Here is a 22,135-nt window from a genome sequence, read left to right as displayed (position 1 = left end):
TGGCCAAGGGTCAAAGGTAAGCTCATCGTTGTGGGAGACTGCAAACACACCCCAAAAGAGATCGAAATTCTTCCAGGAACACTTGATAACAATCCTGGAAAATTCGTTCTCTGGCTACGCTGCACTCACCCACCAACATTCCTACCTAAAGGGCAGACAGTTGCCCAGATCATACCCACCTGGGAACACCTGGAAGAGGACAACATACCAACAGCTTGTCCCGTGCACAGCATCACAGAAGTGAAACCCCAGGTGGGATGTGAGTTACAGGTGGGTGATGAGGCCATTAACATCACAGGCCTGCTCGACACAGGCGCAGACGTGACTGTAATCCCAGCTAAGCACTGGCCGTCACGTTGGGCCTTGGAAAACGTGGCAGGACACGTGCAAGGAATAGGGGGAATGCAATTGGCCAGACAATCAAAGAGTGTGGTGCAAATTAAGGGGCCAAAAGGGCAGTTGGCCAGTTTACGCCCTTTTGTTTTGGATTATAGGGAACCCTTGTTGGGGAGAGACCTGATGGCCCAGTGGGGAGTCACGATTGACATCCCAGACCCCCCACAGGATTTTTGGGCGGCGGTCGCTGAGGAGCGCCCTACCCACAAGCTGAATTGGAAAACAGATGCACCAGTGTGGGTTGAACAGTGGCCGCTTTCAAAACAGAAATTGAAGGCGCTCGAAGAGCTCGTGGAGGAGCAGTTAGCTAAGGGTCACATTGTAGAGACCACCAGCCCTTGGAATTCGCCGGTTTTTGTTATCCGGAAGCCGGGGAAGGACAAGTGGAGACTCCTCCAAGATCTCAGACAAATTAATAATGTGATAGAAGACATGGGCTCTCTTCAACCTGGGATGCCTACCCCGACCATGCTCCCACAAAATTGGAAATTGGCTGTTATAGATATAAAAGATTGTTTCTTCCATATTCCCCTACACCCTGACGATGCACCACGTTTTGCATTCTCGGTTCCCACTGTTAACCGAGAGGCCCCGAGGAAACGCTACCATTGGAGGGTTCTTCCCCAAGGGATGAAGGTGTCACCTATCATCTGCCAGTGGTATGTGGCTTCCTTGCTATCCCCGGTCCGCGTAGCCGCAGAGAAAGCAATCATCCATCATTATATGGATGATGTGCTTGTGTGTGCTCCCACCGATGATGTCTTGTCCCACGCACTTGACCTGACAATTAATGCATTGGTTGTTGCAGGGTTCGAGCTGCAGGAAGACAAGGTTCAAAGGATGCCACCTTGGAGGTACCTGGGGCTGGAAATTGGCAAGCGGACCATTGTGCCGCAAAAATTGGAAATCAAGGCCAAAATTCAGACCCTTGCAGATGTCCATCAGCTGTGTGGGGCATTGAATTGGGTGAGACCCTGGCTGGGCCTCACAACTGAGGACCTAGCCCCTCTTTTCAATTTATTGAAAGGGGGAGAGGAGCTGAGTTCTCCCAGGGAACTAACCCCGGAAGCGAAGGAGGCGCTGGAAAAGGTACAGCATCTCATGTCCACTCGGCAGGCTCACAGGTGTGATCCAGACCTGCCTTTCAAATTTATAATAATGGGGAAATTGCCACACCTCCATGGAGTCATTTTCCAATGGAGAAATAACATCAAAAAGGACCAGGGCAGAGAGGACCCACTTCTAATCATAGAATGGGTCTTTCTCAGCCATCAAAGGTCCAAGAGAATGACACGTCCACAGGAACTGGTGGCTGAACTGATCCGAAAAGCCAGAGTTCGGATCAGGGAATTGGCAGGGTGTGATTTTGAATGCATTCACATTCCAATTGGATTAAGATCGGGCCAGATTACAAAGGCAATGTTAGAACACCTGCTTCAGGAAAATGAAGCACTGCAGTTTGCTCTAGATTCCTTCACTGGGCAAATCTCAATTCATCGGCCAGCCCACAAAATTTTTAATCAGGATGCCAAATTCACACTGAATTTGAAAGATGTTCGGAGCAGGAAGCCTTTAGAGGCCCTGACAGTTTTCACGGACGCGTCCGGAAAGTCCCACAAGTCAGTTATGACTTGGAAGGACCCTCAGACTCAGCAGTGGGAGGCAGATGTTGCTGAGGTGGAGGGATCACCTCAGGTTGCTGAGTTGGCCGCTGTTGTCAGGGCTTTCGAAAGGTTCCCCGAACCCTTCAATTTAGTAACGGACTCCGCTTATGTAGCAGGGGTGGTATCGAGGGCAGATCAGGCAATACTGCAGGAAGTGTCTAACACCGCACTGTTTGAGCTGCTTTCTAGGCTTGTCAAGCTTGTCTCCCACAGGGAGCAGCCATTTTTTGTGATGCATACAAGATCACACACCGATTTGCCGGGGTTTGTAGCTGAGGGGAACAGAAGGGCTGATGCTCTTGCTGCTCCTGCAGCGATGGCCCCATTGCCAAGCATTTTTGAGCAGGCAAAGCTCAGCCATCAGCTTCATCATCAGAACGCGCCTGGCCTTGTTCGCCGGTTTCACATCACCCGGGAACAGGCCAAGGCAATTGTGGCTACGTGTCCCTCATGTAATCAGCATGCACTCCCCACCTTGAGTGCAGGGGTAAACCCCAGAGGTCTGAACAGCTGTGAGCTGTGGCAGACTGACGTGACACATATCCCCCAATTCGGCCGATCTAAATATGTGCACGTGTCTGTGGACACTTTTTCCGGTGCAGTTTTTGCTTCTGCCCACGCAGGGGAGAAGACCTTGGATGCAATTAAACACCTCATCCAGGCTTTCTCCTTCATGGGCATCCCAAAAGAATTAAAAACTGATAATGGCCCAGCGTACCGTTCCAAGGAATTCTGCAGCTTCCTGCAACAATGGGGAGTGGGTCATAAAACCGGCATCCCTCATTCCCCAACAGGCCAAGCTGTAGTGGAGAGGACCCACAGAGAAATCAAAAGGGTCCTTAACCAACAACAACCAGTGTTGAAAACAGAAACACCACAGACCCGATTGGCCAGGGCTCTATTCACTTTGAATTTTTTAAACAGCACATTTGAGTTTTTAAACCCTCCCATTGTTCGTCATTTCGGGGCAAACCCTCAGCTAAACATCAAAGAGAGGCCGCCAGTCATGATCCGGGACCCTGAGACTGGAAGGACAGAGGGACCTCATGATTTGGTCACGTGGGGCCGTGGGTACGCTTGCGTGTCCACCCCCACAGGGCCGCGATGGTTACCATCAAAATGGGTGAGGCCCTATGTCCCGAAGGTCTCGGGGGAGAAAAAGAAACTGCCACAGGTTACTCAGGCAGCTTTTAGGAGGAAAAGGAGGGAAGACTTTTCCCCGGATGGTTTCGCTTTCCTGAATGACCCCTGCTCGAATGCTGATTGTTTGTTTTAGTTCTTCTAGTCCCGATGGAACCTGTCCAGCGCCAATCCCCTGTGCTGAGGAAGTTTCACCTGCTCCTTGGTTGGGGACTGGGGAATTTCGGGCTGGGTGGGTTCAATTTTGAAATCAGTTTTGTTATTTTTGTTTGTTATTCTGTTAATTTTAATTGGATTTGGTATCATCAAGAAAATGTTAAGTAGATTAATTTCTAGCACCACACATGCCCCCTCTGTGAACCATGTTGCTGTATCATCCGTGCCTGGATGGGAGGAAGACGTGGAACTGGAGGAAGACCCAGAAGACAGAAGACACCCAGAGGATGAACCTCAGATGGAGTGGCCCACTCAGCCAGAGTGGCTCACCGAGAGTTACCCGGACTTCGAATATCATCCTCCTCCGTTCCAGCCGTCCTCCTGTCATTAAAACAAAAAAGGGGGAGATGTGGTGGTGCAGAACTGTTTTATTAGGTTTTTGTAAGAAGTTTATGTTATGGTTCGTTTCACTGTATCCCCAATTCTGTATCCCTTTTGTGTTGTCTGTATAATGAGGTGTTTTGTGTCAATCATCCCATACCTCACATGACATGCAACACCCCTTCTGCCCCAACCCCCCTCTCTGGGGCAGCTTGCCTATCACTCCCGGGGTCCCTCCCAGATTGTGAAATCTCCGTGAGAGAGCTTCAGGTGATAGGCAGCCTGGGGGGAATTCCTTTGGCTCTGGATTTTAGTGGTCTGAAGCTTGGGGGTGGGCACACCTTGTTACCCCCTGAAACCCCTGATTTGTGGTCTTTTTTGTATCCTCCCTGGGACCCTCCCCCGCTTATAGGGGGTGGGAGGGAGGAGCAAACTCTCTCAGCCGCTGGGTTCTCCACCTAGAAGCTCTCAGCCGCTGGGTTCTCAGCCTGGAAGCTCCGAGCCGCGGGGTTCTCAACCTGGAAGCTCCGAGCCGCTCGCCTCGGAGCTTGGAGATCTCTGCTAATAAACATCCTTTAACCTGCTAAGCTGAGAGCCAGCCTTTTCTCTTCTGCTGCTGTTGACTGTCACCTTTGAGTCCAGCTGCCAAGCCGGGAAGCCAAAACGAACTGGAAACTTTGTGTCTGTGTTGACCCGAGCTAGCTGGAGGTCAGCTCCCACCCGGAGCGGGGACGCAACCGGACATAGACACATGTTTCTACACCATTTTCTTTTCATGTGTTGTGACCATCCCACCACCAGGCTCCTGACTTTGTGGCTGTGCAAACAGTCTGTACTACTGCTTCTCTGCTCTGGATTGTGTTTAGAGGGAGATGGAGGGAGGAGGGAAGGTGGGATTGGGAGGCAAAGGAAAAGAACAAACAAATGGACTAAATTGGTGGCCTTATTAGAAACAGACTGGAAAAGGCTTTAAAGGAAACAAGATTGATAATGTTAAGCTTCATTAGAATATTATTTAGATATTCAGCAGTGCATGAAGCCCCTAAGGCCAACATAACATAGCATGTGTTGGCAATTTATTAATAGATTTCAGGCTCTCATTAATATGTAATCTAGTGTAGAAAGGTACATGCAGAAGATCAAAGCAGTGATGAGACATGCCTGCTGAAGAAGCTGAGGTTGGACTTTTATATTTTAATTTGTTCAGATTGTGTGAATTGAAAATATGGGTATAAACAGAACTAATTCAGAGATATTTTAAAATTGTGATGTAGCAGTCACAAAATCAGCAAACCAGCTCCATCTTACTCAGATTATAGAAAAAGCTTGAGGGACAATTTTGTCCCTGCTGCCTTGAATTAGAATCAATTTCTTGATCTGTCCTTCAATTGTTTCAAGCTGCATTTTAATGTGATGGGAACAAGGGTACGGTAGCATCATACCTGTTAGCTTTACACTTTATTTATCCCTGAGATAGTGATTCAGAAACTTGTCTCAAATTACACAGCTCTTTGCATTTCCCTGAAAGGCAATAGCCAGCATCACTGGGGAGCCCTGTTTTTAAGCTACAAATGGGAGTGCAACCAGACCCTATATTATCCCTCTCTGTCTAGAATCCATCAAAATGTGTTTTTCTTTCACTTATATGAAGGTTTATGTAGTTTTTCCTTTTAGCATGTCTGAAACAACTTAAAATCCATCATTACCACTTAAAATGATCATTGCTTATCTTTGTTAAAAGCGTAATTTAATGTTTTTCTAGCAATGTGAACCAGTACAAATGAGGATAAAAGATCTTACTAAATCTTTAAAAAAAGAAAAATAATACTTCAGTACTTTTGTTTTAACCTAAAAATAGTGAAATTGGAAAAAAATATTGAATATCTCTTCTGGATGAAGACTGACAATACCAGGAAGCAGGTTCAAAGTGGCATCAAAGGAGCTGCAGTTTTGTGTGTACTATCTAATCTAATTAGATCTAATCTAATTTTTATGTTCTAGAACCTAAAAGTTAGAGGTTGTACTACATAAAAATTTACAGTGATGAAGTGAGAAATTTCAAGTTAAAAAAACCCAAACTAGCTCCTTTCACTATTTAATATTAATGCCCACATGTTTGGCAAAGGCTGTTCCCAAGCTGTAACCCACTCTGTGTGGAAGATATTCTTGGGAAGAACTACTATGTGCTTGCCTGTATATATACATTTGACTATATGGTGACACATATGACTATACATAGACATTTCTGAACCAGTCTCACTAAGTGTGGTCTTTATTTCTTCTGTAAATTTTAACCTCACTGAAACATTGTTGGTAGAATTGCTAAGCAAGAGTCAGATTAAAATCTGGCTCCCTGTATGTTGTAGGTGTATCTTACAGAGCAGATATCTCATACAGATAAAATCCTGGATTTTTTTTTTTTTTTTTTTTTTTTAATCCTTCTTAATGCATAGTATTTTAGCCTAAGTGTTACCTAATGAGAAATTATGCTTAAATCTGGTTTAATTGTAATTAAAGTATTGTTTTTGATTTTCAGGAGCTTTCTGCCAGACTCCTGTCAATTCACAGTGATCAAGATTTAATAGTGGTGACATTTAAAACTTTTGAAGAAATATGGAAGTTTCTAACCTACCACTCACTGGGTAAAGTCGTTTCACTATACAATAGTTCAGTATTGTAATTTCTATTCAATTGCACACAATTTTTGGGAACTTGTTGACCGTAATTTTGTGATTTATACACTGTGCATTAAGTACAAATGGAGTTGTCTCCAACTCTCTGAAAGTTTGTATTTTTATGTAATACTGTAATGTGTCTGGTTCTGTCCCCACCACACTGTAAAATGGCAAAGAAAACAAATTTGATTCTCTTTTTCCTAGGTTTCATAAATCATTGCATGGAGAACTTATTCCTAGACCAATCTTTCTGGCTATATACCCAAGAGGAGGAAGATACAGGCATTGAAGTCTGCATAAATGAAAAATCATTAAATTTGATGTACAGAAGTCTGCTAGTACAGGAAGGTAAGTAACACTGTACATGCTAAGGGTAGGTTCAGGGAAGCATCTTTATTTAAAACCACAAATGAGAAATTAAGACCTATAAAAATACTTAATGAAGTTGAAGTTTAAATTTACTCACTCCAAATGCACGTTGTAAAGAGAAAAGAAAGGAACAAACACAGATTAGGTTCAGTGAGATCATGAAGGGATTGAGGAAATTCATGTGCATAAATAGATACCAAAAGGATTAGGGAGCAATATACCTTCCAAATTGCTTAATATTATTGCAGGTTCTGGAGATGTGCAGGAGGTTTATAAGCAGTTTCTAGGCTCATGTGCTTCTCCTAAACAGCATCACCTGCTGGTACTGCCAGAGACAGGATGACAGGATAAGTGGATGATTTGTTTCTGCAATAGGAATATGCAGAATTGCAGCAAAGGGCTCTGTGCTTCATTAAGGCATCATATCTGCTTTTTTGTTTTGTTTTGTTTTACTGAAAGACACACTAGACAGAAATTTATGAATTTCTGACAGCAAGAAAATTCTTGACAAAATTCAGGTTTTCAATTACTAAATGAATATTACTGATGTTCCTGAAGACAGTTTTAGGGTTTATATGACACTAAAGCATTACATAAAATGACATCTGCTCAACTGCTTTTGTTTTAGGATCTTTTTTTGTTTTATATCCTGATAATGCAATACAAAAGGTGATGGTTACAGACAATGGAACAACTTATTTTGAGACTGGGGCTTTTACTGAAGATGTAACAGGAGGATCTTTGGAGAGTGACATGCTCATGTGGTCTAATGCCTCTCTGGAGCCATTGGAGCCTTTCCATCAGTAGGTACCTGACTCTACCTCCCTATTTCATATACATCTGATTCACATGTGCAAATCTGCTTAGATATGTCTCTGCCTGGGACAGGGAAAAATAGCATGACTTCCTCAGTTTGGTTTGTTTTCCTGAAGTAGCAGTACTTTTACTACTACTATAAATCAAAATGTAAGCATGTCTGAAATGTATGGGCAGTGCTGAAATTGAAAGCTAATTGCAGGAGGGACACATCAGTTTTCATATGTATTTTAAATATGACTGTTACTGTCACAGCATTTAGTGAAGAGCTCTATATACTAACTTCATTTTTTTTTTTCTTTCAGATGGTTTCTTAAAGGATATTCTAATCCTGTTGATTTTTCACATAAAAATGAATCTAAACCCATCAGAAAAGTTGGTAAGAAACTTCAATCAAACATCAACATCAGAATAACTCCAAATTTACTCTATGCTTTTGCTAAAACAGACTCTAAAAAGTTCAATAAGTTTTTGTTCATTGTATTACAGTGGGGAAAACAGCTTTCAAAATTAGTTTGCAGTAAAATAAAGGAGAGTATAAATTTGTCTATGATTAAACTTTAAAGAGTCAAACTCTAAAGTCTTCCCCCTTTTTTCTCCTAAATACTACACAAGGTAGTACAGAGTAATTGAGTTGAGGATGCCTCAGAAAATGCACCAATGTAATTGTGCATCTTTCACATGTGTGCTGCTTTATCTCATACTGCCAGAGAAATAAAACTTATACAGGTTGTTTGAGGTTAGAGAGCAAATATGGATTATTTTCTTCCATGACATCAGTTTTAATACTGTACTAACTAGTATATACCCATATTTATCCCATAGGGATTGTTTTAATTGGTTCAGGTTCTTTACTCTGGCACAAGTTGAGCCGGTTGTAAGAGGGAAAGTAAGGACCTAAAAAATTTCTTTTTGCTGCTCCATGATGAAATCTGATAGAATAGTGGGGACATTTTAGGCTTTGCTCTCTAACAGCTGTGAAATGAGGATTTTATGCTCTTTACAGATCTAATCATCAAACCAAACCAATGAGGTTTGGATGCTTTAAATCTTGTCACAGCAGATCTTCAACTCACAGGTTCCAGGAATGTCTTTTGCTAAATACATTCTGCTGAGTTGCTATTCTGTTAACTGTATTTCTATTGTTAAATGACTTTATCTGCAAATATTATTTATCTCCTTACTACACAGCAATGGGATCCTGTCTAGCTGTAATGAATTATGAAAGTATTGTGTTGGAAGAGCTGAGTTTCCAAGAAGGGGACAAAATTGAGATCCTTGGCTACTTCATTGAATGCATGGAATGGTTTCTTGGAAGACATGTGTTTACTGGCCAAATAGGTTTTGTAAAGACAGGTCATGTTAAGCTGGACTTATCTAGAAATAAGTGAGTGATACGTATTTGCATCTCATAAACAAAAAGGACCTAGTCTCAGCTTTAAAATGCTGAACAATTAATTGGGGTGGGGGTGGGGGGTGTTATTGGACTTTGGTGGGGGGGGGGAGTGGGGTGTTTTGTGCCGTTTGTTTGTTTTGGTGGGTTTTTTTTGTTGTTGTTGTTTCAATGTGAATTGTCATAGCATGCATCAGTCAAAACTGCAAAGGAATTGGAATGTGAAGTCTGCTCAAATGAAAAATATTATTAATCTGTAGCTGAGTTTCTTCCTGGGAAAAGAGGTTGCTGGACTTACTATATTGGTTCAGTTTCTCTTCTTTGGCTCACAAGATGCAAGCAGCTTTACTCTTGCAGAAGGTTCTCTTGCTGGCCTCTCAAGATTTATGTTAAAGCATCCAAGTTCTGTTATTTTGTTTTGTTTTCCCTAGTACCCTCTGTTATATGCCTTAACTTGCTTCTAATGGAACTCTTGCAAATAATAATGCTAATAATGCAGAGTGAAACATCTAAAGAGGGTGTATTTCATCATGCATTGGCACCATGGAAATAGGCTGCTCTTCGTAATATGCCTGAACTGTTTGCATGCTGAAACAAGGAGTTTTTAACTGTTGCTGCATGTCCATTTCAACTTAAAGCTTATATTAGAAAATCAATACCATAAAGTCCTTCAAGACTCATGTTTCTAAGATAAATACTCATAACATGCTATACAATGACACTGACATAAAACTTACTCTGATACGGCAGAAACTGTTAGCTGTAAGCATAGTTACTATCAACTTATATGCATATTCTAGAAATTGAGTGAAACTAATTTTGAGCACAGCGCAACCTATAATGTAAATATTGTACTAGTTTCTCTAACAAGTTCATATTTGACTGATGCAGTGAGCTCCTTAAGCCAGATCTGGATTTTCTTGAAGCAGAAGAGCTATCTTTATTTTCAAAAGAAAAGAATTTGGAAGAAGTCGTACATTTGTTGAAACAAACCTCTATCACAGATGTTTGCTCTGTGTACAGAATAGGTAAGTATGAGTTTTACTCCTTTGTACTGCACAAGATATATGTGTAGTTCCTATACTCCTGTTACAAAGTTATTTTTCAATGACATCCCAGCATTTACAGCTATTTTGAAATATCTTGGTATTCAATTGGATCTTTGACATGGCATGTAAAAATCCTTTGTATTATCTTTTCTGTTTTTCTGCTATTTCAAGACTTTTCCCAGCAGAGGATTTGTAAGTATTTTGTCTTTTTTTTTTTCTGAGTGAATTTAAACAGCAGGCTTTTCAACATTCTCTTATTGAGCTGCACAGATCTCCAAGCTTTTACATGACTGAATTATAAATTATAATTTCACATGGCTGCGTTATACAAAGCAGTATGTTCACCCAAACACCGCTGGCTTTTCATCTTGGGAAAGGTAGCATAGCATAATAATTGACAGCTAATGCAAACACACACCACTTCATGCTTGGTTTCATTTTCAAAGGTATAGAAAAGTAGCAAAATCTAGTCATAGAAATATCATCTCTGATACAGCTGTGCATAAGCAGTTGTGGTAACTGGGGTTTCACCTTTATAGGCTTACTGCAAGGCAGGGTGATGTAATGGTCTTGCTGAACTGAAGAAAGGCAGTGATTTCTTATTCACCACGGGCTGTTGCTGATGCATATGCTTGTCCAATACCTAACAAAGTTTTATCTCTATTAGTGCCATCCTGAGAGACAGGCCTGTAGGCTCTGGGTTGAAAGGAGTCACTGTGTGGGTTGGAGGCAGGCACATTGGTTTAATTCTGCAAATCAGAGTGTTTGTGTGTGAGTGTGAACTATAACTAGGGCCTGTCACAACTGCCGTGGCAATGAGCAAAATGCCTCCACATCTCACCACCTGTGCCCTAATGAAAAGCCTGGGAACAAAATCTCAAACCTCTAAGGCACTAAAGTGTGTCATGGGCTTAATGGACATACTGCTATTTTTGCTATTGCACATTTTTCACTTCATCTCCTCCCTAATCTTTGTAAGTACCACCTTCTTTTGCATCTTCCCCAGCTCATCTTTACCACTTCTCTCTTAAACAGCTCAATTGATTCTCATAACTCAACTTACCCAGAGCAAGCATTTTCAATATTCACTTGATACTTCGTTGTGTGATCTGACTAAATGGATTTTCAATTCCTCCATCTACATCAATCTACTGAGGAGTATTTACTTATGAGCACTTCCCTCATTAGATATTTAGAGCATTAAGTTATAACCACTGTAAGTATCTGTGGCTTTCATCCACCAAAGTCAGGAAAGCGTTTATAAAAAGGAGATCCAGAAGTAAACAGTCAGTGAGAGGTCATTCTCAAAGGCTAGTAAAGTAGCTTTCCACTGGCTTAAACAGAGCTTAAATAGGTCTGTGACCCTCTGCTTTAGTGCACATCCTTCATACCCTCAGAACCACTTCTATTGCATCAAGTGTATGAAAGAGAGAGAAAATATTCCTGAAATACAGCATGACAACTGAAATGCTTTGAGAAATACCTGCCGTAAAAATAGTAATTCTTAAATGCTCTACAGATGTACTATGTTTAAATGTAAAGCTAGATCTATAGTTATAATGTCTACAGGATTAAGATAAATCTTTTAAAATATGAGTGATTGTTTTCATCCACCTGCTATTGGAACAGCTACAAAAGTCTGACACTTATCAACACAAATAACCTTAAATAACTTCCCTTCCCACCTCTTTCCCCATTACTCTGGGAGTGACACTAAAATAATTAAGGGCTCCTTGCTATCTAATTTTATGAGTGGGTTATGGAAGATGGTCATACCTTTGCTGCCCACTTGTCTTTTAATGCAGCAGAAATGCCTCCCTCCTGCAGGACAGGTTGGTTTAATTCTGACTGATATGTTCCCCACCTTACTGAGCAAAGGTAGCTGCCTGATGGTAGCCATGTAGAAGCAGTGAATTGTGTCAGCAGGAGGGTGGGTCCCTGTTAGCTTTGGGTCAGACTTAGAATATGATTATTTTCTTCTAAATTTCCAGGATGTATCAAATTCTTCTGACAAAAAGACTTATCAACTAAATATAGACTTATTTTAGGAGATTTAAAACTGAAAAATAACCAAGATACTATAGCTAATATGATTCTTTTCTTCTTTACAGATGAGTTAGAAGAACCTGAATTTCAGAAATCTCATGAATGTGGTAATAGTTCATACACATACAATTTTTATGTAAAATAATGAGACTTCTGATATTTTTAGTGTCTTTGCCAGCTATTCTTCTTCTCACATCTCTTTTCTTTTCTCATTGTTTGCTTTCTGAGATTTTGCTTTAACCCCTTCTTACTAGGTTTTCTATAAGACATTGTGGGTTTATGCTGATATCAAATGTCTTTCTGGATTTGTTATTCATCTGGAAATTGTATGACTTACTTTCACTGATGTGACACACAGGCACCACCTCCCAGCCCCTCCACAACGTTTATCAAGGCAAAATACTGCTTATGGGGCACCTGGCAACTGCTGATTTTGAATTCCAGCAGATTTTTCTGACTACTAGAAAACTTTGTCCCAGAAATAGATTTCCCAAAGGAGATATTTTGTTGAGGATGCAAAATTATTTCCCTTTGGCTTTTTGTTGCTAAACTGTCACTATCATTACTCATATTGTACTACATTTTCCTAAACAACAATTTTTATATTTATGATTCTGCTGCAGTTTCAGAAATGAGATTCTAAGGGAGATGAGCTCTAAATTTGTGACTTCAACAAGCTTCTGTTGATCTGCAGCTGTAAACTTAAGAACTATGATTGCATACTCCATCCCTAATCCCTGCTCTATTAACTGGGCTGGAAAGCCATGGGAGAACTAAGAATTGATGGCACATCTGCCTTTATTATATTTGTAAGGTGTACAACGATGTTGTCACTAGGAGAATTTGGAACAATGGCCACATCAGTTGCCACAAATTGGTAATTTTGTGAAAGATAATCTGTGCTAGCAGAGAATCAGGGCTGATATTTGATTGATATAAGAAATTCTATTACAATACACAGGTCTGGCAGGACAGGACAGGAGAACAGAACCTTCGCAGGAACCCCAAAAACCCATGAGAGACTTCACCAGCTCAAATAGCACAGTCCTTCTCCCTGCCCTGTCTGACCTTCCTTAGCATGCTATCAGGACATAGGCATACCCTTACTCTACTTCAGTGGTTGAATTCCCATTTCCCTCACACCTTAAGTCCAAACAGCATCCATGCCCTGACCCTGGGCCCTTTATCCAGCCTCCACTTCAGACCTTGGATTTTCCTAGATTTCCTTCTGCTTACCAGGTAGTCTGAATTTTATTTCTTTGGCAGGTTTCTTGCTCACGTACACATGGAGAGTAAGAGAATATACACTGACTACATTTTCTGATTATACAGAGACAAAAGACTGTTTGAATTAATGCTGGACTTTGGTTGGATTAGTGTTGGATCAGGCTCAGGGCCTGGCTAGACAAGTTTACTGATCACTAACCTGCTTACATGTGTCAAGTTCTGTTTATTCCACTCCTCCAGTCTCCCACACTTCTTCATCCTCCTTGCAATCTTTCTACACCTTTGGCTTGTCTCCTAGACATACTGTTAAGAAATCATGGTATGTTTACATAATGGTTTTGTAACAGCATCTTCACTGACAAATGCTTTAGTTGGTCTGTCAAAGGTCTTTGTGTGCATGCATATAGGAAGTTGTGGTCTCTAACTTATTTTTAAATTTCAGAAATTCCATGCTCACCTTCTAGCCCGGGATCCACTAGCAAGAATGGCAAGATAGAAGAATTGCTGAAGAACTGCTTTAAGAATCTGGAGGCCACTCAAGCTGAGGAGCCAACTGCTGAAGGGAAGGAATCTTCTGGTTCTTCAAAGACTGAAATATTTCCTCTACCTGAAGGGCCTTCTTTCCATGTATGTCAAGAAGACATTCAAGCATCTGAGATCTTTGAGCCATTGTTACTCTTCTTAAATAGGAAAGAATATGAGAGCAACTTCAAAAGCCTGTATGATTTCTCTTATTCATTTACCAATAGTATGTTTTATGGATTTTCAGAAGAAGAACAACTGGTTAGTTTTTTAAGATTAGCAAGGGAAGCAGCAAAGAAAGCAGGTCTGTCCTGGGCACTTGCAAGGCTGTGCTTTCTCTTAGGCAGGCTCAGTGTCAAAAAGCTGAAGTTTTCCCAAGCTCGGGTGTATTTTGAGGAAGCATTGAGAGCAGTAGCTGGAGGATTTAGTGATTTGTACTTTGTGATTGCTCTTTATACAAATCTAACAGGAATCTACTTGACCCAGAAGAACAGAGAAAAGTCTACTCATATTTTTGACAAGGCTGCATCTCTTCTCGTGGGAATTCCCAACTACATTTGCAGTGCTGATCTGGAGTCAGACATACTAAAGTATGCTCTGAAGAGGACAATTTTGAGCCAGAACAAACGTGCAGAGGCAAGAGCGTGCTTTCTGCTGGCAAAACATTACAGTGCACGCAAGCAACACCAAGAGGCACTGCCATTCTTGGAAAGGTTTCAGCTGTTGCTCAATGATCTGGGTTTACAAAACAGTTTATCCAACAACTGTTACTTCAAACTGGCAGAGTCCTACCACGAAAAGTGTTTGCCACACATTGTATTAAGTTGCATAAAGGTTACCTCTCCTCAGAGCTCCAGTACCTTAATGGATTCCCTGAAAAGGATTGATTTAGTCATCAAAAATTCTCCCAAACTATATGGCTTGAGAAAACTCAGGCAAATATTCCCATCCCAAATTGCACCTTACCTCATACAAGCACTTTCCTCTGTGTTTACTAATGAGGAGGAAGGACTGTGCAGCACTATCTATCTCAGCTTAGCAAAGCTGTACAGCCACCACAAACAGTATGGAAAAGCCATTGCTTACATGGTGAAAGCACTGGACTCTGCTTCTGCTAAGCCAGAGGAAACTGTCAACTATTTGGTTTCACTCGCTTGGCTATACATTCTTCACAAGGAGTATGATGTGGCTTTAGCCATTTTAAATGCTGTTGTAGGCTCTGCACAGAGCAGTCCTCAGCAGCTTGGCATTGCTTATAACATGCTTGCCATTGCGTTGAAAAGGAAAAACAACACAAAAGAAGCTGCTGAGAGCTACTACAAAGCACTGCGTCTTTCAGAAGAGACTGAGATGACCCATAACCAAGCCATAGCCCTGGCTAATTTTGGGGCACTCTGCCTGCATGCAGCAGCCAGCAAGCTGGCAGAACGTTATTTTATCAGGGCAGTGAAGCTATTCTCCAAGCTTCCAATTATGGACTGTGGTCAAGACTTTATCCAAGTCCTCCTTCAGCTGGGTTGTTATTACGTTAGTGGAACTGAAAGAGAGAAAGGAAGGTTTTACTATGAATGGGCTTTTTTAGTTGCAATGGAGACAAGTCACCTGGAGAGTAAGTATATCTTTATAAGTTACAAAATGTAATCCATTTGGGAATGTTATTTATATAGGTATGTTAGATCTGTGCTTAGGAGATGCATATCTTACTTTGATATTCTTCCCACCATGCTTGAGGCAGCTTATGCAGGTAAGGCTACTCTGTTACTATTTTATTTTGAAATGAGTATTGAAGTAACCTCTAGCCTTTGTTAACTTTGGGGGTGAAAGAAATGGCAGTGGGATATTCTTATGATTTCTAAATTTTTCATTGTCTGTGCTGTAATTTGTGAAACAGTGAAAATTAATAATTTTAAAATCAGTTTTCATTTTAAAACAGAGGTTCATATTTGTATTTCCAATCTATTCTCTTAGGTCAACTGCAAGCAATTAAGCTGCTGTGTCAGTTCTACAGTACAGTTGCTCCCAATGAGACTCAGTGTGTCATCTACAATGAATATCAACTATCTTTAGCCAGAAAAATGTCCAACAAAGTTCTGGAGGGACAAATTTTGGAAACCATTAGTCAGCTGTATTTGTCTTTAGGAACAGAAAGGTAAGACATGCTGAATGACTTTTCTTTCATTCTGTTTTTACCTTTTCCATCCTGCAAATGATGTCAATTTTTGCAAAAGCTGAGTATGACTGCTTTTGGGTTTTTTTTTTCCTCTCTCTACTTTGGTAATACACTTTATCAGAACTGAAAAGTACTAATGGAGAATTTTCTTGTTTCTTTTTAAGTAACTATAATCTCTCGAGGGAGATAAGATGTCCTGCAGGGATAAACACCACTTCAAAAACCAATTTATTTTTAAAATCTAAGTAAATACATTTTAAACCTAGTATACGATATGCAGCTCTTTATGACTACTGTATCAGGTGATTTGTTTTCAATGATTTTTGCAAGACTTTTATATGAGACACATATTCCACGCAGGTCAGGCATTAAATTGCCTCTATGTAAGTTTCTCTTCAAGGAAGGCCTTTTATCAAAACTTACATAAGTACGAAGTCAATGATCAAACCTGCAGTTTTACTCTTCTGCAATTTCTACGTTGCTCTAATTTTCCAAATACCATTTTTTGCTCTGATCTAATTGAAATAGCAAATTGCACAAGCTAAATTATAGTAGCAAGTGCTGAGGAAATGGTTTTCTCTAAGGATATTTAAAATATGTTTTTAAGGCTGCTTTGTCTGTTTTTTTCCTTGCTGTACTTCAAGGAGTTACTTTAGATTCAGATATTTTCAAGCTTGCCTCAGTAAGGGTGCAAAAGATATTCTCAGTCATGGAAAAAGAACAGATGCCTATTTTAGCTTTAAGTGGCTGTAGTCTGAGCATCTAATGTGCTTAGTAGGTCACACAATTTCTTTTGCTTTGTTAGGGCTTTTTAATGATATAGTTGGTGACTATCCTTTGGAGAGACTGAAGACAAAGGAGTTGGTTAAGATTTCAAGCTGTCTGAATTTGCAGACAGTCTTCACTAGCTGGAAAAGCTGCTGCTTTGTGTGCTTGTAGTACTTGGAGTCTGTATATCCCAGGAGCCTGGCTCCCAGATGCTGACTGTATAACATTAGCATGCTACCAGATAATAGCACAAACTCAATATGCTGTTAGACCACAATATCCCAGTATTCTTTGTGTTATCTGCCCTAACTAACAAGGAATCTCAGCTCTTCCAGCACCATAACTGTGTAGGTCATGTTATATTTTAATATGTTTGTGTCTTGTGCTCAGAAGAAAATGCATTGGGTCAAGGTGATGGGAGCCTAGCACAAGAGCGAGAAAGGTTTAAGATGTCTGGGGTTCCTATGTCCAGCATAAAGCACCATAACATCAATAAATCTGGTAAATGAAGTGCTTCTGGAACTGGTCATGACACATCCCAGTCTCCTCTACCCGACCACTCTCCTCCCTGTCTCCTGTTATTTCAACAATTGCTGATTAGTCTGAATTTCACTTAAGTCAGATGTATAGATGATTAAAAATAATAATAATAAAAAATGTAATTTCTTTGACATTTTTAGAAAAAATCCATAAATGATAGATGAGTTAAAGATTAGACTTTTTTACTTCTCACAAGTCTGAGGTAGAGGAAGGACACATATAAACCATATTGAAATAATATAAAATAAAACAGGAAAAAATGTATGAATAACAATATAATAATATATATAATATAATGAAACATATATAACATTTATAGAATATGTAACAATATAATAGGTAAAAATCTATCAGGAAACATAGATGGAACAAAAAAGAGGGGGGGAAATAGAGTTCTTTAGTTACTAGTGTAATATAGCTGAGAGCTTATAATTGTGCCTTAAACAGGGAAAACAGAATGCCTTTTATAGTAACATTTCTTGCTGTGAAGAAAACCATTCTGAAGGACCTTTCTGTGAGCAGCACTTTTCCCTGTTTCAGGGCCTACAGGTCAGCTCTGGAATATACCAAAAGAAGCCTTGGAATATTTATAGATCTCCAGAAAAAAGAGAAGGAGGCATATGCTTGGCTCCAGGCAGGAAAGATATACTATGTTCTGAGGCAGAATGAGCTTGTGGATCTTTATATTCAGGTATGTTGTCAACACTTTTACAGGCATGCATATGGTGTCATTTTTCTGCAGGTGGCATGGTAAGAATAAGGAATTAGATATAAAAATTCCATATATTTTGCTGATTGATCATTCAGTGACATTCATGTAATGCTCAGCACATCAAGGGAAAAGTGTCAGCATTTCTCACTGGTGATCCATTTCAATCTGTTACTTGGTTCTAGAAGGATTTTGGGCAGCCACCTTTCTTAGTTCCTGTTAATTCTGTCTGTTTTTTCAACACCATTTACCAGCTCTACAGCACCACAGCAATTATATGACACCTGCATGCTCTGTGCTGGTGGGTAGAAGAGAATAATCACCTCAGCATGCTGGCTTGTGGGCCAGATTCCCAGGGAAACAGAGTAGCTTCTTGAGGGAGGATCTGAATCTGTCCTTCTGTGGCCATGCCTAACATGACATGGAGCCAGCTGGAACTGATGGTGTCTTTTCACCTGTGAGAGCAGAGGCATGTGTTTTGCAGACCTCTGCTCAAGTATAAAGAAGGACTTGTATTAACTGGAAAAAAAAAAACCAAAAAACCAACAACCACCAAACTTAAAATTGAAAACTAAAGAAGACCAAGCTAGAGCTTTGCAGATTCACAGCAAAGATTCTTAACCTTGTCTTATGTAAAAGCCACATTTTCATTACTATTTTCTCTATCAATAACTGAGGAGCCTGGTATTCGTGCTTTGCATGCTGTCTTCAATCTGATCTTTTTTGCTAACAAGCCATGTGTTTATCCATGAGAACAGAATAGTAGAACTGTAGTTTTTTACAGAAATTAGTTCACAGGCTTTTAAATCTGCAGTATCTAACTTGCAATTTGAATTTATTTCTATGATATGTTTGATCTAATTCAAGTTTACTCTGTGGCAGCTATCAAATACACTGTTGTTTTTAGAATACAGTGTGCTGACAGAGATAGCAGGGTACTATTGCCAGAAAAAAGAAACCAGGTTTTTGTTTCTTCTTCAGCACCTGCCACTGGCTTGTTCAAAGACAGGGTACAAAAAAAGAGCGTGTTCACAGCAAATATAGCCTTTCTCATAGTTATAATAGGAGAGATAATAAAAAGATTTTTATTCCCCTTTAATTGCTAATACTTAGGATTTTTTTAACCATGGAGTAAACAAGATTTCAGTTCTTTCCTTCCCTATTCCTTGTTTCCTTTTCAGGTTGCTCAGGATGCTGCTCTTTGCACAGGAGATCCAAATTTAGGAATGGAATTGTTTGAAGCTGCTGGAGACATATTTTTCAATGGTACTTGGGAAAAGGAGAAAGCAGTGACTTTCTACAGGGTTTGTGCAGTTTTTCTGCCGCATTGGTAGTTATGTACTTCCCACCATAGTAGGTATTCTACAAATGCTGAGCCTCTCAGCAAACTGTTTATAACCTATTGCAGCTGCACACTTGTCATGGTGTTAGTAGATATCACCTGTTTCAAATCCACTTCTGGTTGCAAGAACTGTTCTAAGCAAAGAGCAAAATGAAACCAGAATTACCTCATTTGATATAAATGAGAGCCTGTCAGTGCCCATCTTGGGGTTCAGCTATACGTAAGCTGATGTTGTGTGTTTCAGGACAGGGCTCTCCCACTTGCTGTTCAGACTGGCAACAAAACCACTGAACTCAGGTTATGCAATAAGTTGGTGGAACTGCTGATGAATCTGAAGGCTTATGAGGAGAGCCTGGAATATGCAAGAGTAGCTCTCATCCGCAGCGTAAATTTAGGTAAGGATAATTTCCATTATATATGAGTGATACCTCTAAAAATACAACAGAACTCTAAATTTCAAGGTTTTTTCCCTTGCATTCAATCCTTTCTTGCCAGGATTTCATAACGCTACTATAATTGCTATGTTTTGCTTCTATTCAAGAATGAGAAATGTGTTGCTTCCTCTTCCAGCTTAGGACCAAATGGAAAACCTTTGGTAGATCACAGGATCAAACCCGGAATTTCATGTCTAAACTGAGTATGCTTCTAAGAGCTAAGATACAATACTCATGAATAATGTAGTCCTAAGAGGCTTTTGAGTGTCATATACTTTCAGATTTTCCCATTACTCTAATTGTGAACCAACATAAGATGGAAGAATCCAAAATGATAGCTCTTGTTTCAAAATGACTATTCTTCAAATCTGGGAGCTGTTCAACTGATTAAGAACGTTCTCAACCCTCTGTACAAGCACAGACAGGTCATTTTGATCAGTCTGAAAAGAATTTTTTGTTGAAAATTTTAATGTAAAATATATAGGGATAGGCAAGGGAGCCTTTATTCCCATTAACTTTCTTTCTTTCATTTCTTTCATAATAATATATTTGTATTCTTTGTAAGTATACATTGTGTGTGTATATAATAATGTATACATGAGAGATGAATGTAGTTCTTAAAATCTCAGACACTGTCAAATCCTATGGGAGGAAATTCAGAAATTACATAAGATTTTTCTTGAAGGGCAGGTTTTGACCATGTATGTCTTAAGCAAATGTGTTTTTATTCAATAAAAGCTCAGTAAATTCAGAAATGTTTTTAAAGTAATATAGATTTGAGTACTTTGTCTCTTTGTTTTTATCCTGACTCATATGTTATCTCATTAGGAAATCAGCTAAATGAAAGAATAGCTTACCATCGCCTGGCAGTCATCCATCACCATTTGGGTCACTGTGAACTAGCTGAACACTTCTATCTAAAGGCCTTGTCCCTCTGTTCATCTCCTTTGGAGTTTGAGGAGGAAACACTCTATTATGTCAAGGTGTACTCAGTCTTAGGAGATATTATATTCTATGACCTTAAGGTAAGAAATTTTAATAACTTGTGTGGCAAATTTTTATACTGAGTACTATTTCATAGAATCAGATTTTGCCACTTTCTGGTTTTGTGTGTTTGGAATATAAACAGTAAAGTGGGAAAAATTCAAAAGCTCAGAATCTATATTATTCTTGTTAGATACTCACAAACCTGAGCTCTGCAGTCCTCTTGCACTGGTTATACTATCTTTGAGCCTCTTATTTCAGGACCCCTTTGATGCAGCGGGCTATTACCACTTGGCGCTTGCTGCTGCCATGGACCTGGGCAATAAAAAAGCTCAACTGAAGATTTACACCAGACTTGCTGTGATCTACCATAACTTCCTTGTGGATCGGGAAATGTCTCTCTTCTTCTACCAAAAGGCAAGAACCTTTGCAACAGAGCTGAATGTAAGGAGAATAAATTTAGCTCCTGATCAGCGTTACAAGAGTTGATAAGCATTTTGGAAAATGCAGCCTAACTACTGCAGAAGTACCTAAGGAAATACTGCACTGGCTTTGGAGGAGGATGCACACTGCATTCAATGACTCATTATCTGTGTGCAGTAAGGTGGAGCTACTCATCCCAAACTAAGTTGCCAGTTTATATGACAGTGAACTATATTGCATTGTCTTTAAGATACACAGTTTTGTACTTGTTTAAGGATTAGTCTGTGAACTAAACCCAAAACACAATGCTTCCTTCGTTTTTTAAACTCCAGTTTTCTTTGCTATATCTTTTTGCCTTGATGGATACTGGAAAATGATTAAAGCATAGATGCTATGAAAAATAATTAATAAAGTGTAACAGAAGAAAAATTACTCTATATGAATTGTGGCTTCCTTTGCTTCACCTAGCTCTATTACTTTGACATCAAAAAATGCATTGGCACAAGCATGTTAGATGGGCTTGAGAAATGGTTTGTGCCAAGTGCCCAGAAACCATGCCCGATCTTCTGTAAAAGTCAACCACTGCAGAACTTAAGGCCACTAGTAAAGATTTGACTCCTATTTAAGGAAACCTTATAAAAATATTGATATAGGAACTAACTAGGTTGAAAAAGAGAAGGCACTAAGATTATGTAAGAAGTAGCCTTGCAGTTTTCATTACTAATGTGAACATAGAATTATTCCTTTCAGGAAAGGTAATAAAATCTTGAAATTAGAGAACAAAGTCTAAAAAATGCTCTGGAAAGGAGATACGATGAAAAACGGTGCAATTGAAAAAAAAAAAGAGAAAATCTGGACCTGCAGAGATTACAAGCAAATGGACTGATATGAAATGAGAGGCAGTGAAAAGGACCAAATCTTGCCAAAATGA

The 22,135-nt window shown here is 39.8% G+C and overlaps 1 protein-coding gene across 5 annotated transcripts in view; it reads left to right on the top strand.

Moving 5' to 3' along the window:
• Positions 1–21,830, top strand: part of SH3TC1 (SH3 domain and tetratricopeptide repeats 1) — a 40,390-nt gene extending 18,560 nt beyond the window's left edge. For 3 of the 5 annotated variants that reach the window (XM_040064214.2, XM_040064213.2, XM_040064215.2), the window contains exons 5-18: positions 6,274–6,379; positions 6,617–6,760; positions 7,410–7,584; positions 7,903–7,976; positions 8,789–8,984; positions 9,882–10,018; positions 12,151–12,192; positions 13,755–15,443; positions 15,803–15,983; positions 17,853–18,003; positions 19,203–19,325; positions 19,608–19,758; positions 20,626–20,822; positions 21,043–21,824. In XM_040064214.2, the coding sequence (XP_039920148.1) occupies positions 6,274–6,379; positions 6,617–6,760; positions 7,410–7,584; positions 7,903–7,976; positions 8,789–8,984; positions 9,882–10,018; positions 12,151–12,192; positions 13,755–15,443; positions 15,803–15,983; positions 17,853–18,003; positions 19,203–19,325; positions 19,608–19,758; positions 20,626–20,822; positions 21,043–21,270 (3,594 nt within the window). In that variant the 3' untranslated portion in view covers positions 21,271–21,824. Of the gene's footprint in view, positions 1–6,273; positions 6,380–6,616; positions 6,761–7,409; positions 7,589–7,902; positions 7,977–8,788; positions 8,985–9,881; positions 10,019–12,150; positions 12,193–13,754; positions 15,444–15,802; positions 15,984–17,852; positions 18,004–19,202; positions 19,326–19,607; positions 19,759–20,625; positions 20,823–21,042 lie in introns of those variants that run through there. The other 2 variants (XR_005700792.2, XM_040064216.2) reach the window with 2 other exon arrangements.
• Positions 21,831–22,135: the final 305 nt, after the last annotated feature.

The sequence above is a fragment of the Hirundo rustica genome, chromosome 5, assembly GCF_015227805.2.
Source record: "Hirundo rustica isolate bHirRus1 chromosome 5, bHirRus1.pri.v3, whole genome shotgun sequence".
Taxonomy (NCBI): Eukaryota; Metazoa; Chordata; class Aves; order Passeriformes; family Hirundinidae; genus Hirundo; species Hirundo rustica.
The sequence above is the reverse complement of the archived record's forward strand: the minus strand, read 5'-3'. Positions and strand labels throughout refer to the sequence as shown.